Source organism: Lepidochelys olivacea (genome assembly GCF_965140295.1).
Source record: "Lepidochelys olivacea isolate rLepOli2 genome assembly, chromosome: 7".
NCBI classification, from domain to species: Eukaryota; Metazoa; Chordata; order Testudines; family Cheloniidae; genus Lepidochelys; species Lepidochelys olivacea.
In genome coordinates, this window is record NC_140417.1 from 33,515,917 (window position 1) to 33,536,264 (window position 20,348).

The 20,348-nt window shown below is 48.2% G+C and overlaps 1 protein-coding gene across 3 annotated transcripts; it reads right to left on the reverse strand.

The window, feature by feature from the left end:
- Nucleotides 1–2,085: 2,085 nt before the first annotated feature.
- On the reverse strand, nucleotides 2,086–20,265 carry LOC311523281 (RNA-binding protein 4-like). 3 transcript variants are annotated; one of them, XM_084633057.1, is made up of 4 exons: nucleotides 20,176–20,265; nucleotides 19,142–19,564; nucleotides 7,966–8,682; nucleotides 2,492–2,649 (listed from the first exon to the last, which is right to left on the reverse strand). In XM_084633057.1, the coding sequence occupies exons 2-3, from the start codon at nucleotides 19,551–19,553 to the stop codon at nucleotides 7,973–7,975; spliced, it is 1,122 nt and encodes a 373-aa protein (XP_084489183.1). In that variant the 5' UTR covers nucleotides 19,554–19,564; nucleotides 20,176–20,265; the 3' UTR covers nucleotides 2,492–2,649; nucleotides 7,966–7,972. The 3 variants fall into 3 exon arrangements, with proteins under 3 accessions (XP_084489184.1, XP_084489183.1, XP_084489182.1); XM_084633056.1 differs by having other exon boundaries at nucleotides 20,164–20,241; XM_084633058.1 differs by lacking the exon at nucleotides 7,966–8,682 and having other exon boundaries at nucleotides 2,086–2,649; nucleotides 20,164–20,241.
- Between the last annotated feature and the right edge of the window lie 83 nt (nucleotides 20,266–20,348).

A 20,348-nucleotide genomic window follows, 5' to 3' on the forward strand; every position in this document is an offset into this window, starting at 1 on the left:
GCGGATAAAATTTTTCTATCCAAACAGGGCTCTATATATGGAAGTTGAGACTCTGGTATAGTCATAAATCCAGACACTGGTGCCAGAACCTGGGCATGGTCATATACTGCCTTAATCCAGCCCTGCTGAGTACAGCCTGAGTTCCCAGTGCTGCTACAAACCTCAGCGCATTATGGGTAATTTTGCACCATCATCTGGGAGCCAAATGCACTCAATTCCCACAACCCTGCATGGGGCAGTATGAACTGGCTGATAGCTTCTGGCTGGGATGATCTCTTGGCACCAGAGGGCAAGATAGTGGCACGATGGGCATTGTGAGACAGCACTAGGGGAAAAGTCCACCACATCTGTGGTATGACGCTGCCCTTTGTTGAACTCAGACTTGAGTCAACCTAAACCAAGGTTGACCCTTGGTTGCTGCAACTCATACCTCAATCTGCACACGACTGTAGGTTGTGTCTGGAAGGAGGGTGGGTGCAATCAGTTAATATGCTAGACATGAGCACAGGCTGTTGCTCTCCTAGCTACCTGGTAGCTCCTCAGCTTCCCTGCTGCAGAGCTCAAATTGGAAGGTGAGAAATTCCTGCTCTCCCATAAAGAGCTGTGCGTTATCTCCAGTGCACTGCCCGAGGGGAGCCCGTCTCCATCCCTAACCCAGGCTGTAGCAACCATGGTAGCCAGCAGGATCTTTGCACATTTCATAGAGTGGGAGGAAGCAGGATTTGAAGACGCAGGAGAGACATGACAGGCATCTCTGACCCAGGATGGGAAAGTCATGGGGGAGAGCACAGGGCCCTCCTGAAATTACTTCCCCAGCTATCCTATGCATCTAGGGGGTTAAACACTCAGTTCCCACTTGAACTAGTGAATGGTGCAGAGCCCATAACTTTAACTCTAAGTGCTGGCACAGAATCTGAGCTCCACAATCTTCTTCTGCCTAGGGCAGCCCTCCCGTATAATCTGACCCCTTTACTCTGCATCTCATTCCCATGGGTATTGCCACAATGGAGCAGACCTGTGGGCCTATCTAGCCCAATATCCCATCTCTGTGAGCTGCTTCAGAGGAAAGTGCATGAATCCCCAGAGGAGGCAGCACTGGGATAATTAGTGACCTTCTGACCCCCTTAGCTAAGGGTCAGCTCATACTCTGAAACAGGCAGGCTTCGAGCTATTCACAAGGTTCTTTATTTTTCATTGTTTAATTTTAGTTATTCCCAATACCCCTATAAGCATTCGATCCCTTTTTGGAGTCTACTCAGCTCTCGCTCTCAGTGACATCTTGTGGCAACAAGTTTCCCAGATTAAGTGTGCGGAGAGAGTGCGTGAAGAAGTATTTCCTTTTGCCACTCTTCAGTTTCCCTACAACCCTTGTTCTTGTATCATGAAATGAGCTGAACTGCAGCTCCCACCTACCTTCTCCAGTACATCGTCTTTCACCAAGTCCCAGCCTGTCTCCTCTCTAAAGATGAGCAACCGCTGTCTTTCCACTCTCTCTTAAGAAGAGATTTCCCCCTCCATTCTTGTCCCTCATCTCTAAAGCCAGTTGGATTCATACAGTTTAAGGCCAGAAGGGACCACTAGATCCTCAAATCTATAACAGGCCATACAATCTCAGGCAGCAATTCCTGGATCAGGCACCTCCCTTCTACCTGAACTATAGCATATATTTTAGAAAGACATTCACTCTTAAGGCTTAATGTATGAAATGATCAGAACCAAACACAGAATTTCAGAAGTGGGCAGCCCCTGCTTTGGGAAGGATGGTCCAGTGGTTCAGGTCCTTTGAAATAAATATATTCTCACTAGGTGAGAGCTCTTTGGGGCAGGGACTGTCTCTCACTATGGCTGTTGGAGACTCCAGGAGTTACTCTAGTAGAATACCACTCCCTCAAGCCAGCTCCTGCATGACTGGATTGTGCCCCTGCATGGATTGAAGCAAAGAGCTTGGCCCTGAAGCATAAACCTCTACTGCTCAAGCTGAACAATGAGGTTGCAACAGACAAATGCTCTGGGCCCTGCTGGGGGTAGGAGATGAACCCATCAGGGGCTAAGGTTTTTTTCCTGGAAGAAAGAACAGCCAGGGCCCTCTGTTGGAAATTTTTATTTTGCTGGAAAAGCCGTGGTCAAAACTCCACAACAGATTCTAACAGATAAGCTTCTATGCAAGCACTAGCTGCTTTGGAAACACCTCAGCCACAGTCTAGTCTCAGAGGAGGTGGGTTTGAACTGGGATTCAGATCAACTCCCAAGACAAAAACAACAAATAAATAAAGAGGAGACTTGGGATTCTCCATCCACAACGCTGAGAAGAGAAAGGAAATAATGACGTGAACTCTATCAGTAAGTTAGTTACCTGGAAGACAGTGAATCCCCACCCCAACCCATGCAGAACCTGAGCCCAGAAAGGGCCAATGTGGAGTTAGGGGAAGAAAGGAACTATGCTTGCAAGTGTGGGGAAGTGCTCAAGGACTGAAAAATTAAGAAAAAAAGATACAGTGGGTCACAACTTTACTGAAACACAAGAACCTCCATTAAAAATAAACACACTAGAGGCAGCCAATACCCGTCGCAGGCAGCGGGATGGTGGGGGAAGTAGGACAAACTTTCCCGTGTAATGGGAGCCCGAGGGTCCGCCCGAGAATACGCTACCTGAAAGAAAGCACAATACAGTTTCAAAGGCTTATGTCAGAAGTAGCCACGGTGGCAAAAAGCCCAGAGATCTCATGCCCACCCCAAGCCCTCGCACTGTCCACACACAGAACCCATGCTGATTTAAAGTTGGCTTTAAACTGGTGCAAAGCCCTGGGTGGACGCTCCTATTCTGAAGAACTTTAAACCAGTCCATAACCAATTTACACTGAAATGAAATAAGCCTGGTTTAAAGCCCACCCACATGTCTTTCTTGCACTGGTTTCTGTCAACCAGTTTAAAAATCATGCCTTAAGTGAAAATTCGTGCAACTTTCAAGTGTAGGTAATGCTAAATCTCCCTAGGAGTTAGCTCAACTTTACCGCAAGGTAGCTCTAAAACGAAAGGAGCACCTTGCCTAACACGATACATGAAGTGTGGTCCAGTTGATAGGAAACTAGATTGAGAATAAGGAGACCAGTGATCTATTCCTGTCTCTGGGTGAGGAGTGGTGGCTGGAGCAAGGAGGAGCCTGCAGAACAACTGATTCTATTCCTGGATCTGTCATTGAGCTGCTGAGACACCTGGTCAAGTCTTCTCTCCTCTCTGCACCTGTGGTCCCCCTCCCAACCTGGGTCTATTTAGACTGCAAGCTCTTCAGGGCAGGGACTATCTTTGTCTGCAGAGTACAGTGGGACTCTGATCTTAATTGGGGACCCTATGTGCTACCATAACACTAGGCTGACTGGGCCAAATTGCTAACACTTTAGCTGTATAGACACTGACGAATCTCCACAACAGCCCCTGGGTGGTAAGATGACAATGGTGAAGTGACTCACAGCTTGTCTACACAGGGACACTCTGGAAAGTGAAGATGAATTAAGTAACGGTGTGAATTTTAAGTGCATTAAGCCCCTGTGTGAATGCTCTTATTCAGAATTAAAATGGCCTTACTTTGGTTAGCATAATTCACTTCCAAAGTGAATTAAACTAAACTGAACGGAGGCCACTGTAGTCCTGAATAAGAATGTCCACACAAGGATTTAATGCAGTTTAACTAATCCACTTTAAAAGCTAAGTCACAATTTTCTCACGGGCATGGCTACACTTGCAGATGTAGAGCGCTTTGAGTTAAACCAGCCTTCGTAAAGCGCAGTAGGGAAAGCGCTGCAGTCTGTCCACACTGACAGCTTCAAGCACATTGGCGTGGCCACATTTGCTGCACTTGCAGCAGCATTGGGAGCGGTGCTTTATGGGCAGCTATCCCAGCATGCAAGTGGCTGCAATGTGCTTTTCAAATAGGGATGGGTGGGGTGGAGTGTGACTGGGAGTGTGTATGTGGGGGGAGACAGAGTGGGTTTTTGGGGGGCTGAGAGCATGTCAACATGTGGTCTTGTAAGTTCAGACAGCACCAGACCCCCCTCTCCCACCCCTGTCTCTCTCTCATACAGCATTCCACAGTAATGGTTGCTTTGTCTCATAGGAGATAAGCAGCCTGCTGTCAGAACATGAACTTTCAACGGGCATTTCTGCATTCCTACAGCGGGTTCCAAACAATGACAAGAGTGGCCACTTGACTTAAGGGGATTATGGGACCTTTCTGGAGGCTGATCAGAGCGCAGTAAAGCAACACCTCGTTCACACTGGCGCCGCAGCACTCCAGTGGGGGTGCAGCAAAGTCATTCCACTCGCCGAGGTGGAGTACCAGCAGTGCTGTAGCCGCGGAGTCAGAGCGCTCTTTGTGCCTTGCCAGCGTGGATGGGTAGTGAGCTAGTGTGCCTGGGGCTCCTTTATTGCATTGTAACTCACAAGTGTAGCCAAGCCCCAAGTATCCCCGTGTAGACAAACCCTTAGTTTGCTGTAGCTTAACCCTCACTACAGCCAACTAAGGACACTTCAACTCTGAATGAGTGTCCACATAGGGGTTTGATGTGCTTTAACTTCACACCTTGAGTTAATTAGTCTTAACTCCCCAAAGTGTTCCCCTGTGGACTAGACCTCACAGTTAGAGAGAAAATTAGATCTCAGGCCTAACTGCCTCCCAGTGCTGCACTTCTTTCTCAGTGTAGACCACACTGCTGCTGCCACAGGTCTCACCCGCAGAAGCCAATGGAGCTACATCTGCTTCTGACTGTGCAGCACTTACTGCAAATATTCAGCAGTGGGTCCCAGTTAGCTCAAGATGACTTTGAAGTCCCTGGAGTTTAATTTTAATGCTAAGTGAAGTCCGTTCTGTGCTCTCACTCTGGTTCCCATTCAGCAAAGCCTGTGCTTACATCCATCACCATTCAGCAAAGCACATGCTTAAGTTCCATTGACTCAAAGTATGAGCTCAGTTTTAAGCATGTGGTTCACTGTCTGGCTGAACTAGGGCCACTACCTTCTATCACATATATTCTGCTGACAACAGGAGCCAATGGCATTTTGGGAGGCCCTTTGCTCTTGCAATGACTTGGCAGCCAGAGTGCTGAGTAAGTTACAGTAAGAGGTTATCAAACAGAATGAACGAGTTAAAGTTTTAGCTAATCACTACTTTGGGGTTTCGTTGCCTCCAAGTGTCACTCCCCACACCGGCTACCACAATCTTGGACAATGCCCAGTTTTGCCCATCCAACACGTACTGACAGGTTATAGAGCTGGTGCATTTACAAACTGCCATTCACAGCCAAATTCCCACCACTGCCCCTGTGGAATACTTTATGGGCTTTTACAAGACAGTGGTGAAGCTGGCATAAGAGCTCATGTCAGAGGCAAAATGCATTTGCCGATTCAGCCACTCCACTGGTTGAACACAGTTGTCCACATTAATGTGCGTTGTTTTGCTCTGCTGTACTCAAGATTCCTTCAAGCTAAAACAACACAGCACAAACTATCTGCTCTGATCACTGTTAAAACCTGAGGGAACTGAATCAGAGGTATGTTTTTAGAAGGATTTTGATATTCCAGTGCAGCATGTGCATTCTAGTAGTCTCGCAAACTTGAAAGCCCGTGCATGATGATGATTTATAAATGTAAAGCCAGACAGGACCATTAGTATATATGTGCTGCCACTCCCATATAACACAGGTGAGAGAATGCCACTCAGCCCAATATTTTGTATTTGAATAAAGCACTTTCCAGAAAGACAGTCAGGCTGGACTGGAGGCTTCATGAGATGGAAAATGCACCACTTCCCCTGGGAGTTTATTCCAATGGTTAATCAACCTCACTGTGGAAAATTTGTGCCTCCTTTCTAATTTGAGTTTGTCTGGCTTTAACTCTCAGCCATTGGTTCTTGTTCTGTCTCTGCTAGATGTAAAAGCCCGTTAGTAGCCAGGATTTTCTCCACGTGAAAACACTTATACGTTGTAATCAAGTCACCTGTTGAGCAGGACCTGGTTTGGGGAGACATAAGGAATGGGACTAGGATGACAGAAAAGGCAGTAGAAAGCTCCCAGAATTTTCTTTCCATTTGCGATTTCTGCCACTGCCCCCATATGTAGGGGTAAAGAATGAAGATTAAAAGAAGCCGGGTGCACGGGAGGGGCAGGAGAGACAGGAGAAGATGAGCAGGGATTGGGAAACAGACCCCTAAAACCTGTAACCCCAAGCCAGGAGTTTGGAGCAGGACAACAGGTCAGTCCAGAGCGACTGATTTATGAAGACATGGTCAGGCTGGACAGCACAGCTATGGACCTGTAGGAAGGAGAACAACCACCAGCATGTCCATAGCATTAGAAGGGCCCTGGACAGCACCAAGTGTCAGCAGAGTATATGAAGGCTGTGGTGGCAATGGGGGCGAGAGATGGTTCAGAGTTACACAAAGGGGAATTAGTCAGGAGTAATAGGATGGAGTTAAAGGAAATAGCAGGAGAAAACTGAGGGATAACATCCCAAGAGAAGCAGGAATCCAGGTGTTTGAGTTGGAACTGGACAAGACAAAAACCCTGAGAACACTCCTGAGTTACAGTTGGTGCCAGGGTGAACTCACTTCATGTTTTAAAGATTTGCTTTGCAACCACAAGGCCTAACAACTTAAACAAACAGATTCTCACACAATCACATGACTGCTGGGGCTTTAACACCAACTATTGTGAGACTTGTGATACAGTTGAGAGACTCAGCAATACAGAGGTTCCTGCCCATGTGAAATGTACTTTTAAGATTAAAGCTGATAGACTTTTTAAAACTTGGAGTTTACTCTTGTTGCATTTCACTGAAACAATGAAAACAGATTGATTAACTAGACTTTGTTTAGTCAGTATCTATTGGCTCTCAGATGCTGCAAACAACATAGGGAAAGATTTCTTTCATAAATCTTACTAACAAACATCTCTACTGACCCAAGCATTTTAGAGGTTTTCATGCCACAAGGGACCTCCTGTAGTCAGGCCTGTACAACAGGCCAGGGAATTTCATCCTATCATGCCCGGATCCTGTTCAATAAATTGCAGCTGAGCTGAAGTGTGGCTTTTAGAAAGATTTATAACCTTGATTTAAAGATTTCAAGCAATGGAGAATTTCAAAGGCTTGTTTTAAAATTAAGACTTGTTGGGGCCAAATCTGACTTGACACTGTATTTTTAAATGTTGCTCAGGGACAGAAAAAAAGTCTATTTTATAAGGCCCTTAAACAGGAAGATCAAAATCTCTGCCAGTTTTAGAGTATGCTTTTAGAGCAGCATTTGCATGGCAGAAATAAGTGTGCAAAAATAATTCTATCCTCTTCTCAAGAATAAATTGCTGGGTGATTTCAAGGCCTATAAAAAAAAAGGCACATAGACAACACTTCAGATCCAGCATGGAGATATGGATCTTGTCAGCTTTCCAACAGGGGAAACAGTGACATATTCCTTACTGACCTAGAGCCATTATAGTAAGTGACTGATAAACATAGCTTTAAATCTGGAGTTGCTTTAAAGTCCAGATTTAGACCCTGTGCTAAAATAGCAAAGCAAGGTTGACACTGACCCCATACCAACTGTCTGAGTGCATACTGCCTATCACAAATCATCTTCACTGAAAAACATGATGAATGAGTTAGGATAGGACAAAAAAGAGCTGGGCCCACTCAACACTGGTGGTAAAGATTATTCTAAAAGACTCCATGCCCGTCCCATGTGAATGCACACTTGTTCTGGCTGCTTCACGATGTAGGTAGTTCACTGAAGTGCAAGTACTCCATTAATGTGGTAAAGGTGTCAGGCTTTTACCAGCAACACTAACAATATCCTTTCACTCGGCTAAAGTTGGTAGATCACAGAAAGATGCTAGTAGAAACCTTGGTAAATCTTACTGTGCATCAAGCCCAATTTATACTCCAGCAGCACACACGTCCTGCCACTCACAAAGCTCTCACCTCCGACTCAAAACGCAGAGTACCGCGCCCTGTCTGCGTATGACTCCCGCTCGAACCGCTGCACATCGTAGAGGGAGGCCCGAGCGACCGACGAGACTGGAGACAGCTGACAACGTTCGTAAGCATACGCCTCTCCAACGGTGGTGGCCGCGGTTGCCGTGCGACGCAGGGGGCTTCTATCCCGGGTGTAATAGGTGGAGGACGCGGCTGCCGCAGCAGCAGTTGCAGCTGCAGCGACTGCTGCTGCTGCTCCCGGGGTTGGCAGCAGCGCTCTATCGTAAGGGTCTAGGGTAGTAGTGAGGCGATTGGCCATGGCTGTGGTGGCGGCCATGGCTGTGGTGGCGGCCATGGCTGTGGTTTGTACTTGGGAGTATTGCGCGTACTGCGAATACTGGGCCATTGTTTGCTCTGCATAGGCGTCGTATGCAGATGCCGTAGCATAGGGCCTCACGCGGTATCTTTTGTAGTAGTCGACCATTGCTCCATACCCATCATCGTAATACATGGTCTCCCCATAGCCCGCGGGGTAGGGAGTGCGCACCGCTCCGTACTGCTCATTATAGGTTTCGGTAAAGTCAGGCACTTGCCCCGTGCGATCTACCGGACACTCTTTAGACCAGTGCCCTTCTTTCCCGCACCGATAGCAGCCGCTCTTGTCTCCCATCCCAGGTATCGTCCGAAGCCGACTGGTGGACAACTGCACGCGCATCCGCTTGCCTTTAAGAAACAGACGCAAGAATGGTTGCTATAATAACTGATGCCACATGGAAAACCACAAGATTTGCAGTGTGCAAGAACCAAGTAACTCAACCATCTCATTCCCTGAGCAGCCAATCAAAACCTAGCCTTTCCACAACCTTCCGCATCATTCACAATAGGGACAGGTTTCAAAATAGCAGCTGTGTTAGTCTGTATCCGCAAAAAGAACAGGAGTACTTGTGGCACCTTAGAGATTAACAAATTTATTTGAGCATAAGCTTTCATGGGCTACAGCCCACTTCATTAGATGCATAGAGTGGAACATATAGTAAGAAGATTTATATACATACAGAGAACATGAAAAGGTGGAAGAAACCATACCAACTCTAAGAGGCTAATTAATTACGATGAGCTATTATCAGCAGGAGGAAAAAAAACTTTTGTAGTGATAATCAAGATGGCCCATTTCAGACAGTTGACAAGAAGGTGTGAAGTCAACTTCCACCTTTTCATGTTCTCTGTATGTACATATATCTTCTTACTATATGTTCCACTCTATGCATCTGACGAAGTGGGCTGTAGCCCATGAAAGCTTATGCTCAAATAAATTGGTTAGTCTCTAAGGTGCCACAAGTACTCCTGTTCTTTTCACAATAGGGAGGAATCCCAATTGGCCAAGCTAAATGGTTTTACGGTAAGAATCCTGCCATGAATAAAAAGCAACTTCTCCTGAAAAGTAACATTTGAGTGGCATTAAGGCCTGCTTCAGGAAGGTACTTAGGTCCTGATCCAGATAGCTACTTGACAGATGTGAACCTTTAGCCCTGTGACGCTATTCATGTGCTTAAAGTTAGACATTTCCCTAATTCCTATCTTGATCTGGACCTAAGTCTGCTCCAAGACCAGACTGTCAACTGCTTCTTCACACTAGTGAGCAGCTACATGTCTATCTAGGGACCTATATGGCTCCTGTAGGGTCCGAGCGCTTCACAAGCATTAGCATCTTCACACCACCACTGTATAAGATAGGAAAGTGGTGTCATCATTGTATAGGGACTGAGGCACAGGGTACATGCAGCGACTTTCCCAGGACCACACAAGGAGTCTGTGAGTGAGCCAGGAATTGAACCTAAGGCTCCCAAGTCCTAAGCCAGAGGCCTATTAGGCCATCCTTACTACCCTGGGGAAATAACTGGGTCTGCTCTCATGAGTAAGTGCTCCCCAAGGTGACTATCCAATTCATAGCCTGGCTCTAGACAATTCTCTAATCCAGTCTCTGCCTTTTGGGATAGGGAGGTAACTATAGGGGATATCAGGCTCAAGAGTGGATTTCCAGAACCTTCAATTAGCTTTCACACACTCTTGAGATTACCCCCTCCCTCGACCCCATAGAGCTTGCAATGACAAGTGGCCTATTACTGTAACTCATGCTGTAGCTCACTCTCTCTAGGCCTGTATGCTACAGCTTTGGCTGTGCAGAACCTCAGTTCTATGCAATGCACTTTCAGCTAGTCAAGCCAATTGTCGCTTGTACGGAGCTTTTCCATTTGGAGAGGCTGCACTCCTAAACCCTTCCTAGCATCCTCAGGGTCCAACAAGGGGGAACCTGTGCAACAGAGGAAACTGAACCAGATTATTATCTCTGCACTCAACTGGCCTAGTTCAGAAGCCACACCCCACAAGCACGAAACTCGGATAAGTCAGCAGCTGCGTTCCGCACCCAGGAGGTTGGAATTTTCAACACGCTCAGGTCCTAGCTAAAGGAGAAGGCAGATGGGAGTCTAACTCCTCTGGGCTCCTTTGAAAATCCCAGTCAACATGGTTAAACAATTGGGCTCAAAGTCCAACTTCTCCAAGAAGTAATATCAAATAGAGGGTGGGGAAAAAGCCACCTGCTCAGCTCTCCCAAGGTGGATTGGAATAATGGTAGCCAAGGGCAGCACGCAGTGTTGGGATCAGCAAGTTGTATCAGACAAAAGAAAAGCCTCTGAAAGCGAACAAGGATAGGGTAATCATGATAACACTACTTGCGACACAGTCCCAATGGCTTTATGGGAGACTGGATTCAGAGTAAGGGATACACAAGGCAAAGAGCGTGACAGCAATTGGGGAAGGTCAAGAACCGCAGCCTGGTAGGGAGGAATGGATTCTGATCCAGGTGCAGTTGTATGCCACCTGGCCTCCCACCTAGCTTACAGCTCAGATCAGCTGTTTGAAGACAAAGCTACTCTTGCAGGTTAACTGAACTAGGAATTAAAAGCCCTCTCCTCTACTGCTGGAGAACTCATCATAAGAGCTATATGTTCTCTTTTGAATTTTCAGTTTGGCTTTTTGTGGGGCAGTTAAATCTCAGTGTGGATTTTTGTCTGGATGGCCAGTCATATAACACCCAGGAAAAGCAGCATCTAGACACCTTGTGGCCACTTAACCATTGAGGAATGTAAAAAAAAAAAAAGATTTTCAAAAAGAAACATTTGACTAGCTACATTCCAGCAATTTTAAGCAGCTGAACTACCATCATAGTGACAAGGAGGCACTGTGGGTCTAGTGGGCAGACTGCCAATCAGGAGACCTGAGGTCTGTTCCCAGCTCTTTTACTGACTGGCTGGGTGACCCCAGGCAAGCCCCTTCCTCTTTCTGCACCTCCTTTTCCATCTTTTGGCTATTCAGGGGAGACACTGTGACTTGCAATGTTTGTACAGTGTCTAGCAAAATATGGCCATGACCTGAGTAAGGATCTCTCTGTGCTATTGCAATACAAATAACCGTAGCAATCTTTTTAATTTCTAAAGGTGGAGTGTAGTAGGCTGAGTAGAGCTGGCCATCTAGCAAGGAAAGTGGGTCAGATCATGAAATCATGGCTCATGAAAAGCTATCCATTTGGAGAAGACAATGTGAGAGTGTCCCCAACACATCTCCAGCTCCTCAGAGACTGTTTTGGGGAAAGAGGACATCTAACTTCCTAATACCATACTGCCAAAATTAGCTTCTCAGATTATGTGGATTTTTATTTGACAGAGAAATCAAGTATATTTTAATGTATAGAGCAGAGCCATTGAACAGTACACAGCACAACCCCAATTGGGACCTTGGGAACTATCACAATATGAAGTTACTACTAATGGCATCTGTCCCACAAATCAAGGGGCCTGGGTATTGTTTAACAATCTCTCTCTCTCAGTGGAACTTTCTACCTGTTACTTCACCTCATTTGTAGGTAACAGTATTCCTACTATGCAGAGGGAGAAAGTGGCACAGAAAGGAGAAGGGACTCGCCCAAGGTCACTCAGCTGAGCTGGGAATAGAACCCAGGTGTCCTGGCTCCCAGCACAGTGTCCTAGTACTGGGCCACTTCAACAGCCCGAATGGATCTGCCCAACAACTTGAATGAAAATGGTTCTGGTCGCCTGATAGCCACATCAGTATATACTGGCTGCTAGACTCTGGTGCCTCTAGAGAAGGGATTCTCAATGTGGGGAAAGCCAACAGGTGTCAGAGAATCACAGCCATACTGCCATCCCACATTACTGACTGGAGGGGGGATTCAGATCTGGAAGAGGTTGAGAACTACTCCTCCAGGACACTTGGAAGAAAACACTGTGGTACCGACTGGACACCACCCACCTCTTTCAGGTAACATGCTTGGTGCTAAGCTACAATACACCTCTTACCAACAGACCAAGCCTCCAACATATTAAGCCTGAAAAGGTGGTAAGATTTACTGCTTAAGTTCCTACAAGTGTACTTGCTTGGGGTAGGGGAATCGTGTAAGTGAGGACTTCAGACAAAAACGTCTCTAACCACTGCACCAGCAGAGGCTGAATACAGACATTCCAGGGGACACTTATGAAACTGCAGAGAGATTCAAACCTACCAAACATAGATAAGTGCCCACTCTTTTCCTTTGCTCACGCAAGTGGGTGACGAAGTGGGAATTTTCTGTAACGTTTTCATGAATCCTAGGCATGTCTCAGTTTCCCTCTCTATACTGCCATGCTACCCAGTGGGTGCACAAGGATTAACATTGCTCCTGGAACAGTGCAGGAGACAGGAGGTGTGTGTGTGTGACCTTGCTGTCTGGGTAGAACTATAAAAGTCATTAAAGAAACTGACCCAAATCAAGAGGGCCCAGCAAGACAAAGACTCCCCAACAACTGAGGAACCATCACCTAACAGCAGGAAACCCCTGCAGGAGCGACATGTGAACAGAGCTGGAGAACAAGGTGCCAGGGGACTGGAATAAGTGCTACCCTTTTGGAGCTCTAAGCTTTGCCCTGAGGGGAGGGAGAGGAGTGGAGTCCATCACAGCTTGACTGGCTCATCATGGCATTGGCTCGGCCAGGATGGACTATAGCTTAACTTCTGCCTCACTTTGCTGACCCAAGAATTTTCAGATTCAGTAGCCAGATGACTACCAGATGATTACCTTGTTTTGAAAAGGCTGCCTGTGTCACTATGAATACTCACAGAAAGCATTGCGCCCTGATGGGTTACAGTACAAGCCTCCAGTAGGAGTTGCGATTGGCTGGATTCACTGCAAGGAGGCAGAGAGAGAGAGAGGCAGGCAGGTTTGCAGTGCCAAAAGCCTGGTCTCAGTCCTGGAAGCCACAGGCTTGCCCCTGTGGAACTGTGTGGGTCCTTGGGGCCTGGCACATTAAAGGGGTCACTCCCAGGAAACTGGTAACAGGCTCGCATAGATCAGACGCTGTGACTCCATGACAAAAGGCAGTGGACTTTTCTTCTTCACAGAATCATAGAATATCAGGGTTGGAAGGGACCTCAGGAGGTCATCTAGTCCAACCCCCTGTTCAAAGCAGGACCAATCCCCAATTTTTGCCCCAGATCCCAAACGGCCCCCTCAAGGATTGAACTCACAATCCTGGGTTTAGCAGGCCAATGCTCAAACCACTGAGTAGTAAGTGGTGTTGAGAATCAGCACTATGGGCAATTCTGCTTTACGTGTTTATTGCTCTTTTGCGGGGGAGGGGAAGGGGTACAGGTTGTTTATTGCATAGCCTCAGAACGAGCCCGTGGCGTAGCCACTAGACACGCTCAGTGCAGCGAGCCCAGCCAGGCACCACAGGGCTGGGGGAAGAGCAGCCGCTCATACCAGCCCCCCACGCCAGCCCCCAAACCTCAGCTTCATTTCAATAAAAAGAACCAAGGACAAATGCAACTTCAGAGAAACAGTGTTAAAACAGCGCCAGATCCACAGGCAGCAGACGCGCCAGGGCCTCGCTCACCTCTAGGCACAAGCAGAGTCTAGCTCACCCCAAATCATGAGATGGTTTAGAAAGAATCATGCATTTAAATCTAATACATTTTGGGTTCTTTTTACCAATCTCTGGTTGGAGCCTTTACTATTCAAATTCTGAAGCTTTTCTCTGTCACTAGAAGGGCTACAATGGGATGGGGGACCCTGGTCTTGGAGGACACCCATAGGCTGGTGGGCTTGACAGCAGCAGGTATTCTTCTTCTGAAGCCTGCTGGCCTTGGTGTGGAACGCTCCCCTTCCTACAAGAACATGGTGGTTCGGTCCCTGGCAGTCTGGACAATGCCACTTTGCCTGCTGACAACCTGTGTTCAGGGGTAGAAGCCCCTTAACACTCCAATGGAGCTGCAGAAGATGGCTCTAGGTGAACAGCTGGCCAGGCCAGCTGTGGGCTGCAGCACTAGGCAGAAGGGCCAATTGCTCTGTGAAGTTACTGGCAGTTTGTCAGGGAAGTAGGCAGCCAGACACTTTTAGCAGTACACAAGAGAGGCCTTCCTTCCAGAAAAGAGGCAGGATCCCATATGCCACGTGGGGGAAAGAGGACAGCAAAGAAAAACTCTCTCTCAAAAATAATAGAGATGTTGGACTCAAAAGGACCTCGATAGGTCATCTACTCCAGTCCCCTGCACTGAAGCAAGACTAAGCATCATCTGGACCATCCCTGATAGGTGTAACCCATATCTGTTCTTAAAAACCTCCAATGATGGAGATTCCACAATGTCCCTAGGTAATTTGTTCGAGTGCTTAACTACCCTGAAAATTAGGAAGTTTTTCTTAATGTCTATAAAGTAAATCTCCCCTATTGCAATTGATAGCCATGGAAAGGCCTGAAGAAGCTGGAGGTAGCTGAGCTGAGGATATGTGCCTCAAACAGCCTCTTAAAACACCGGGGGTGTGTGTGAAGATACTTGTTTCTCACTGACACAAAAGCCAAGCTGTTTGAGCACAGACAGAAGCAGCCATGCATGTACCAGGAAGGCCATGCAAATGTCCCTTAACTACATGGACCCATCTTCGACCAACCCACTAAATCCAGACCAAATTATGCACCAAAGACATTCTACTCTGAAGCAAGAAAGAGCAAGCACCATCCTTTGTCAAGTCGCAATGGGTGACAGTGCAAAAATCAAGGAAAGTTACATGAAATTTTCTGAATACATGCTATTCCTCCCACCACCACTCCCACTCCCCAAATGCTACTCACTTACCAACCCCGCTCCACAAAAATATTTCCTTAAGGTGCTCCAAGTTCTAATGAGAACTCACTGACGTCATACCTGACCTGGTGCAGAACAAGACCACCCTTTTGGAAAACTTAAATTTGAAAATCCCCAAAGCAGCTGCTAGGAGGTGGCATTGAGAAGATGCTTCTGCCTTTTGAAGGATTTTGCTGTTATTTTAAAAACCTCACTCATAAACCCTCCCCTACCTACTACCTTACCCGAGAAAGAAGGCTACACCAGCATAATCCCACCCCAGAATTAGAATGTCAGGTAGCTGAAGCCAAGGACTCTGGCTGGGCTAAAAACAGTTTTACAAAACCCCAGAGGAAACATTTCTGCTATATTTTAGTGGAAAGTGTGTTTGGATTTGACCATCATAGATTAAGGCCTGAAGGGACCATTCTGACCACCGAGTCCGACTCCTGCCTAACACAGGCCAGAGAACTTCACCGAGTCATCCCTGTATCCAGCCCAGAGGTTCTGTTTGAGATCTTTTAGAAAGACATCCAGTCTTGATTTAAAGACTTAAAATGCAAGGTCCAATAATTTGCTCTTCTACCTCCAAGGCTTCTCTAGCATTTGAACTCAGAATCTCTGGTACTGTCCGTAACAGCATAACTCTAGGCCAGCCATTCCTCTCAGGTGGGCCTGCTCCTGTCCCATATAAGCCAATATTTTGGTCTTGATTTCAGTGATCAAGCCAGCATCTGAAGCACCAACACAGACTAGTCCACGGGTTCTCGCAATACATTTTTTGGTGACCCCAGAACGTGGTCACCAACTCTCACTGGTGGACGCACTGACACTTTTTTCCTAAAATACTTTAGGAAAAGCAATTAAATATGCACAGATATACATTACAGTGATTTGGATGTGTATTTGTAGGGTTTTTTGGCAGACTCAACAACAAAAACAACGCTGCCTCCCCCTTTGGCTCCTGCATCCAAGGCTTAGTGGGTCCTGGGGCTTGCTGTGAAAAGTGATATTTGTATATTTGTTACTATCACAGCACACTTAGTATCACTTTTCATAGCCTCCCAGGTAGCTAAGTGGTATTAACAAACATACAAGTATTATTTTTCACAGATACCTAGTAAGTATGCTGTGAAAAGTGATATTTGCATGTTTGTTAATATCACTTTTCTCAGCAAGCCCCAGAACCCATTAAACCCTGGATGGGGGTGGGGCAAAGGGGGAGGCAGCAGGGACCAGAGTCGATGGTGGGATGGATGTGGGGCCGGGGGAGGCAGTGGGGGCCCAAGGCAATGCGGGGGGGGGGGGGGGGGCGGCGGAATGGATGCGAGGCCAGTAAGGCAGCAGGGTCCTCGGGGGGGGAAGGATACAGGGCTGTGGGAGGCAGCAGGCGCCATGCGCGATGGGAGTGGGTGATGAGCCCCACTGTTGTGTGGCCACAGCCAGGACCTAGTGTCTTCTGCCATGCAGCCCCCGGCCAGAACCCAGAGCTGGAGACAGAAACTGCATGGCTGGAGCCAGGGATTGGAGCCTGCTGCCCCGCAGCCAGAGGTGTGGGTCAGTGCCCAGAATTAGTGCCTGCTGCTGCATGGCCAGAACCCGGAGCTGGAGCCCAAGAGTGCATGGCTGGAGTCAGCGCCCACCGCTGCGTGGCAGGAGCCAGCGCCCGCTACTGTGTGGCCAGGGGTCTGCAGCCGGGGCCAGCTCCCACCACTGTGTAGCTGGAGCCTGGAAATAGAGCTGTGGGTCAGCACCTGCTGCCATGCAGCTGGGGCAGGGGGATCAGCACCAGAGGCTAGGGCTGCATGGCTGGAGCCCAGGCCAGCGCCCACCACTACATGGCCAGAACTGGGGGCGAGAGGCCGACAGAAGCTCCGCGCCTGCTGTCACACAGCTGGAACCAGGGGCCGGAGGCTGAACCCCGCAGCTGGAGGCCAGGGCTGAATGGCCAGAGCTGGGGCAGGGGTCAGTACCCGCTGCCCTGCGGTTGGAGCCCGGGGCCGAATAGCCCGGCTCCTGAAGTTCCACCACAGGAGCCCGCTGCCCAAACCCCTTCCCCCGCCCACCCCCCCCAAGGTGGGTCAAGAACGCACCTCACTTCTGCAGTGTTGTGCCCCACCTCTCTCCAGAGACGGTGCAGGGCAGCACATCCAGGAGCAACAAAGAGGGAGTGGGAGGGGCCAATGCTTTGCCCCCGCCATTACCGCCCAGGAGGCTGTTGTGGCCGCACGAAAAGCCCCTGGTGGCCACATTTGAGAAACGTTGGGCTAGTCTATTTTCATTGTCCAAAAGCAAACAGAATGAATAATGGTAATAAAGGAGATTGATGTGCCTTGTATCTTACTAACCATGGGATTGCTGGGCACAAGGGGAGCAAATACAACCTTGAACTGTGGTTTTTAACCCTATGGTTCCACATGGAGGTGCTGATTCCACCAGTAAGAGAAGCATGGCAATCACGGAGCTCATTTCCACGTGTTGAGGCAGTTACATTTCACATACGCACGCATTCAATGTGAGGAAAACTGACAACTCACAGGGAAAGATGAGATTTTCTGGTAATAATTCAATTAGTAAGACTGGGGATCAAGAGAGACAATCCCCTCACCCCAAGCAAATCACTTCCATCTTTCTCCTCTTGTCCTCAGAGGTTAGATTTGGTCCCACTTCCCTTACTGCCCAAACTCCTTCAACCCCACTGCACACACGCTCCCACAACTAAGAAAGCTTTGTTGTAGCGATGATGGAGCCAAGTTTCTCCAGTCAATGGCCTCAGAAGTCAAGAGCTGAGTGAGGTAAAGTTCAGAGCCTACTAGGGAAAGCAAGGACTGACTGACTGACTGACACACACGCCCCCCCTACCCCTTCAGGAGAGAAGGATCCTGCTCAGCATGTTTGGTTCTTCCTGTTTCCCTGGAACAGCTACAGGGATGGCAGGGAAGGTAGGTTCAACTACTAACTTCCTTCAGGTTCCAGTGCCAGCGACCAAGCTGAGGCAGGGAAGACCCATATGACCCTGTACTATGCTGACTTCAGTTTGGGCTGCTTTAAGGGTTTATGATGGTGCACACAAGAAACTCCCCATTCAAAACCCACAAAGCCACACACATTGTCCTCCTTAAGACTATCCTCTGCTGTGATGCCTACAAGACATAAGAATGGTTAAGAGGCTTCCGTGCTGGGGCAGCTGCTTATTTCACTGTTACATCGCGGTACTGTATCCTCCTGCTGTGTCTTGTTTTAGACCGTAAGCTCTTTGGGACAAGGACTATCTTGCTATGGATTTGTACAGAGCCTAGCACAATGGGGCTGAAGCCTCCAGGCATGCTACTGCAATGCTCTGTAACTGAGCAGGCAACTTAAAGCCCCACAGAGGGTAATGCCACTTTATAAGATACATCAACTCCTTAGACAACACTGAGTCCACATTGCCACCTGGCCCAACATTTCCATCTTCTTTCAATAATGGGAAAAAGACTGGACAGGAGCTTAACAGAGGGAGAGTGAGGAGTGAGACCCTCCCAGAACAGGGATGGTAAAAGAGATAGGGTGTCTCCCATCCGCTCCCCACACCCCACAGGAGTCTCCTATCCTCCTCTACCTGTGGATTTCTCATCCCCTCCCCTGCCAACCACACAGGGGGCTGGTCCTGCAGTGAAATCTAGAACTAGCGGCCTAAACATTCTACCCTGAGTTGCTTACATATTGTAGAAGAAACAAATGCAAAGTCCTCTGAGAAATAATGGAGTTAACTTGGTTGAACAGTGCACAGACTCAAACACGTCCTTCGCAGACTCTCTAACACAGAATCTGGTTTGCACAGTTACCTTGTAACACTTAACGTCAGAAGTGAGAGCTCACATCTCGAGCAGACCCTCCCCATACCTTGGCTTCATACTCAGAGATACAGCCTCGCCATCCTGCATTCCCACCTGACCTGCTCTTCTGGACAGAACCTGGCGCTACCTAGTCCTAGCGAAGGCTGCACTTTCCCTGGTTCATGTTTCACCTTGGAACTCTGTGTTGTCTAGGCCCCTGATGGCCTCCACCGCATCCTCAGCCCGCTCCATGTGCACAAAGGCATAGTCCTTCACTATGTCGCACTCGATTACCGGGCCATACTCTTCAAACTTGGCCCGCAGCTCCAGGTTCGTGCAGGTGGTGCTGATGTTGCCCACATGCAGCTTGGTGGACGCCTTGCTCTTGTTCTTGCTGGCTTCCACGTTGATGCAGACACCATGCAGCTTGTGGTGATGCAGGTTACGGATGGCATCTTCGGCTGCTGTCTTGTCTTCGATGTGCACAAAACCATAGTTTTTGATAATGTCACATTCCAGCACCTTCCCATACTGCTCAAAGAGCGACCGGATCTCTTGCTCCGTTGCCTCCCGGGGCAGATTCCCAATGAAGAGTTTCACCATCTCAGCAGAGCCTGTGGGTGGAATAGTTGAAGATGAGGCACTAGCACAAGGAACAGTTTGACTTAGTTGCCAGTGTCCCTGGCCAAAAGACATCAGCTGGGGGTAAGGCAACACAGTGTGGAAAGACTTGTTTTTAAAAGGCAACATTATATTTGTGTAACAGAAACCTCCTGCTTTCAAATATCAGCTCTCGAGTTATATTGTCAGACTTAAGAGGCCCACTTTTTATTCAGCTAGTTGCTCTTTAATTGTAACTCAAGATAAAGTAATCTGCAATCATGGAGTAGGTATTCCCAGCACTCCTGTGTTCTTTCCAGCCCTGCTCTGGGAGGGGGTCAGGTCTAGTAGGTCGAGGGTCCAGTCAAAACGGGGAGGGGGCTGGGCGCCAGGCCTCCTGAATTCTAGCCCAGCTATGGGAGGGGGTGGGGTATAGTGGTTAAAATAGATGAAAGGGACCTGGGAGCCAGGACTCCGAGGTTCTTTCCCAGCGCTAGGGAGAGGTGGAATCTAGTGGGTCGGGGAGGGCTGGGCGCCAGGACTCCTGGGTTCTATCCCTGCCCAGTCCCATTTGCGAGGGGGAAAGCGGGGGACTGAGGCCCGGCTCTCTCACCACCAACAGCACCTCTTCCTCAGGCCGCGGTCTTGTCTCGATGACGATAACAAAATGGCGGAGCCTCCTACCCGCTCCGCCCGGCCATTGACCTCGTCTGGCCCCGCCCCATTCTTCCAACGCCACGCTCCTATTGGCTGCTGATCGCCATCAACGAGCCGTTATTGGACAAGTAGGCGTTTACG

Coding starts and splice junctions, on each gene's coding strand:
- LOC311523281 (XM_084633057.1), bottom strand. CDS start 19,553: ATGGTGAAACTCTTCATTGGGAATCTGCCCCGGGAGGCAACGGAGCAA. Junction 8,683..19,141: donor AGACAACACAGAGTTCCAAG/GTGAAACATGAA, acceptor TGTTTCTTAAAG/GCAAGCGGATGCGCGTGCAG.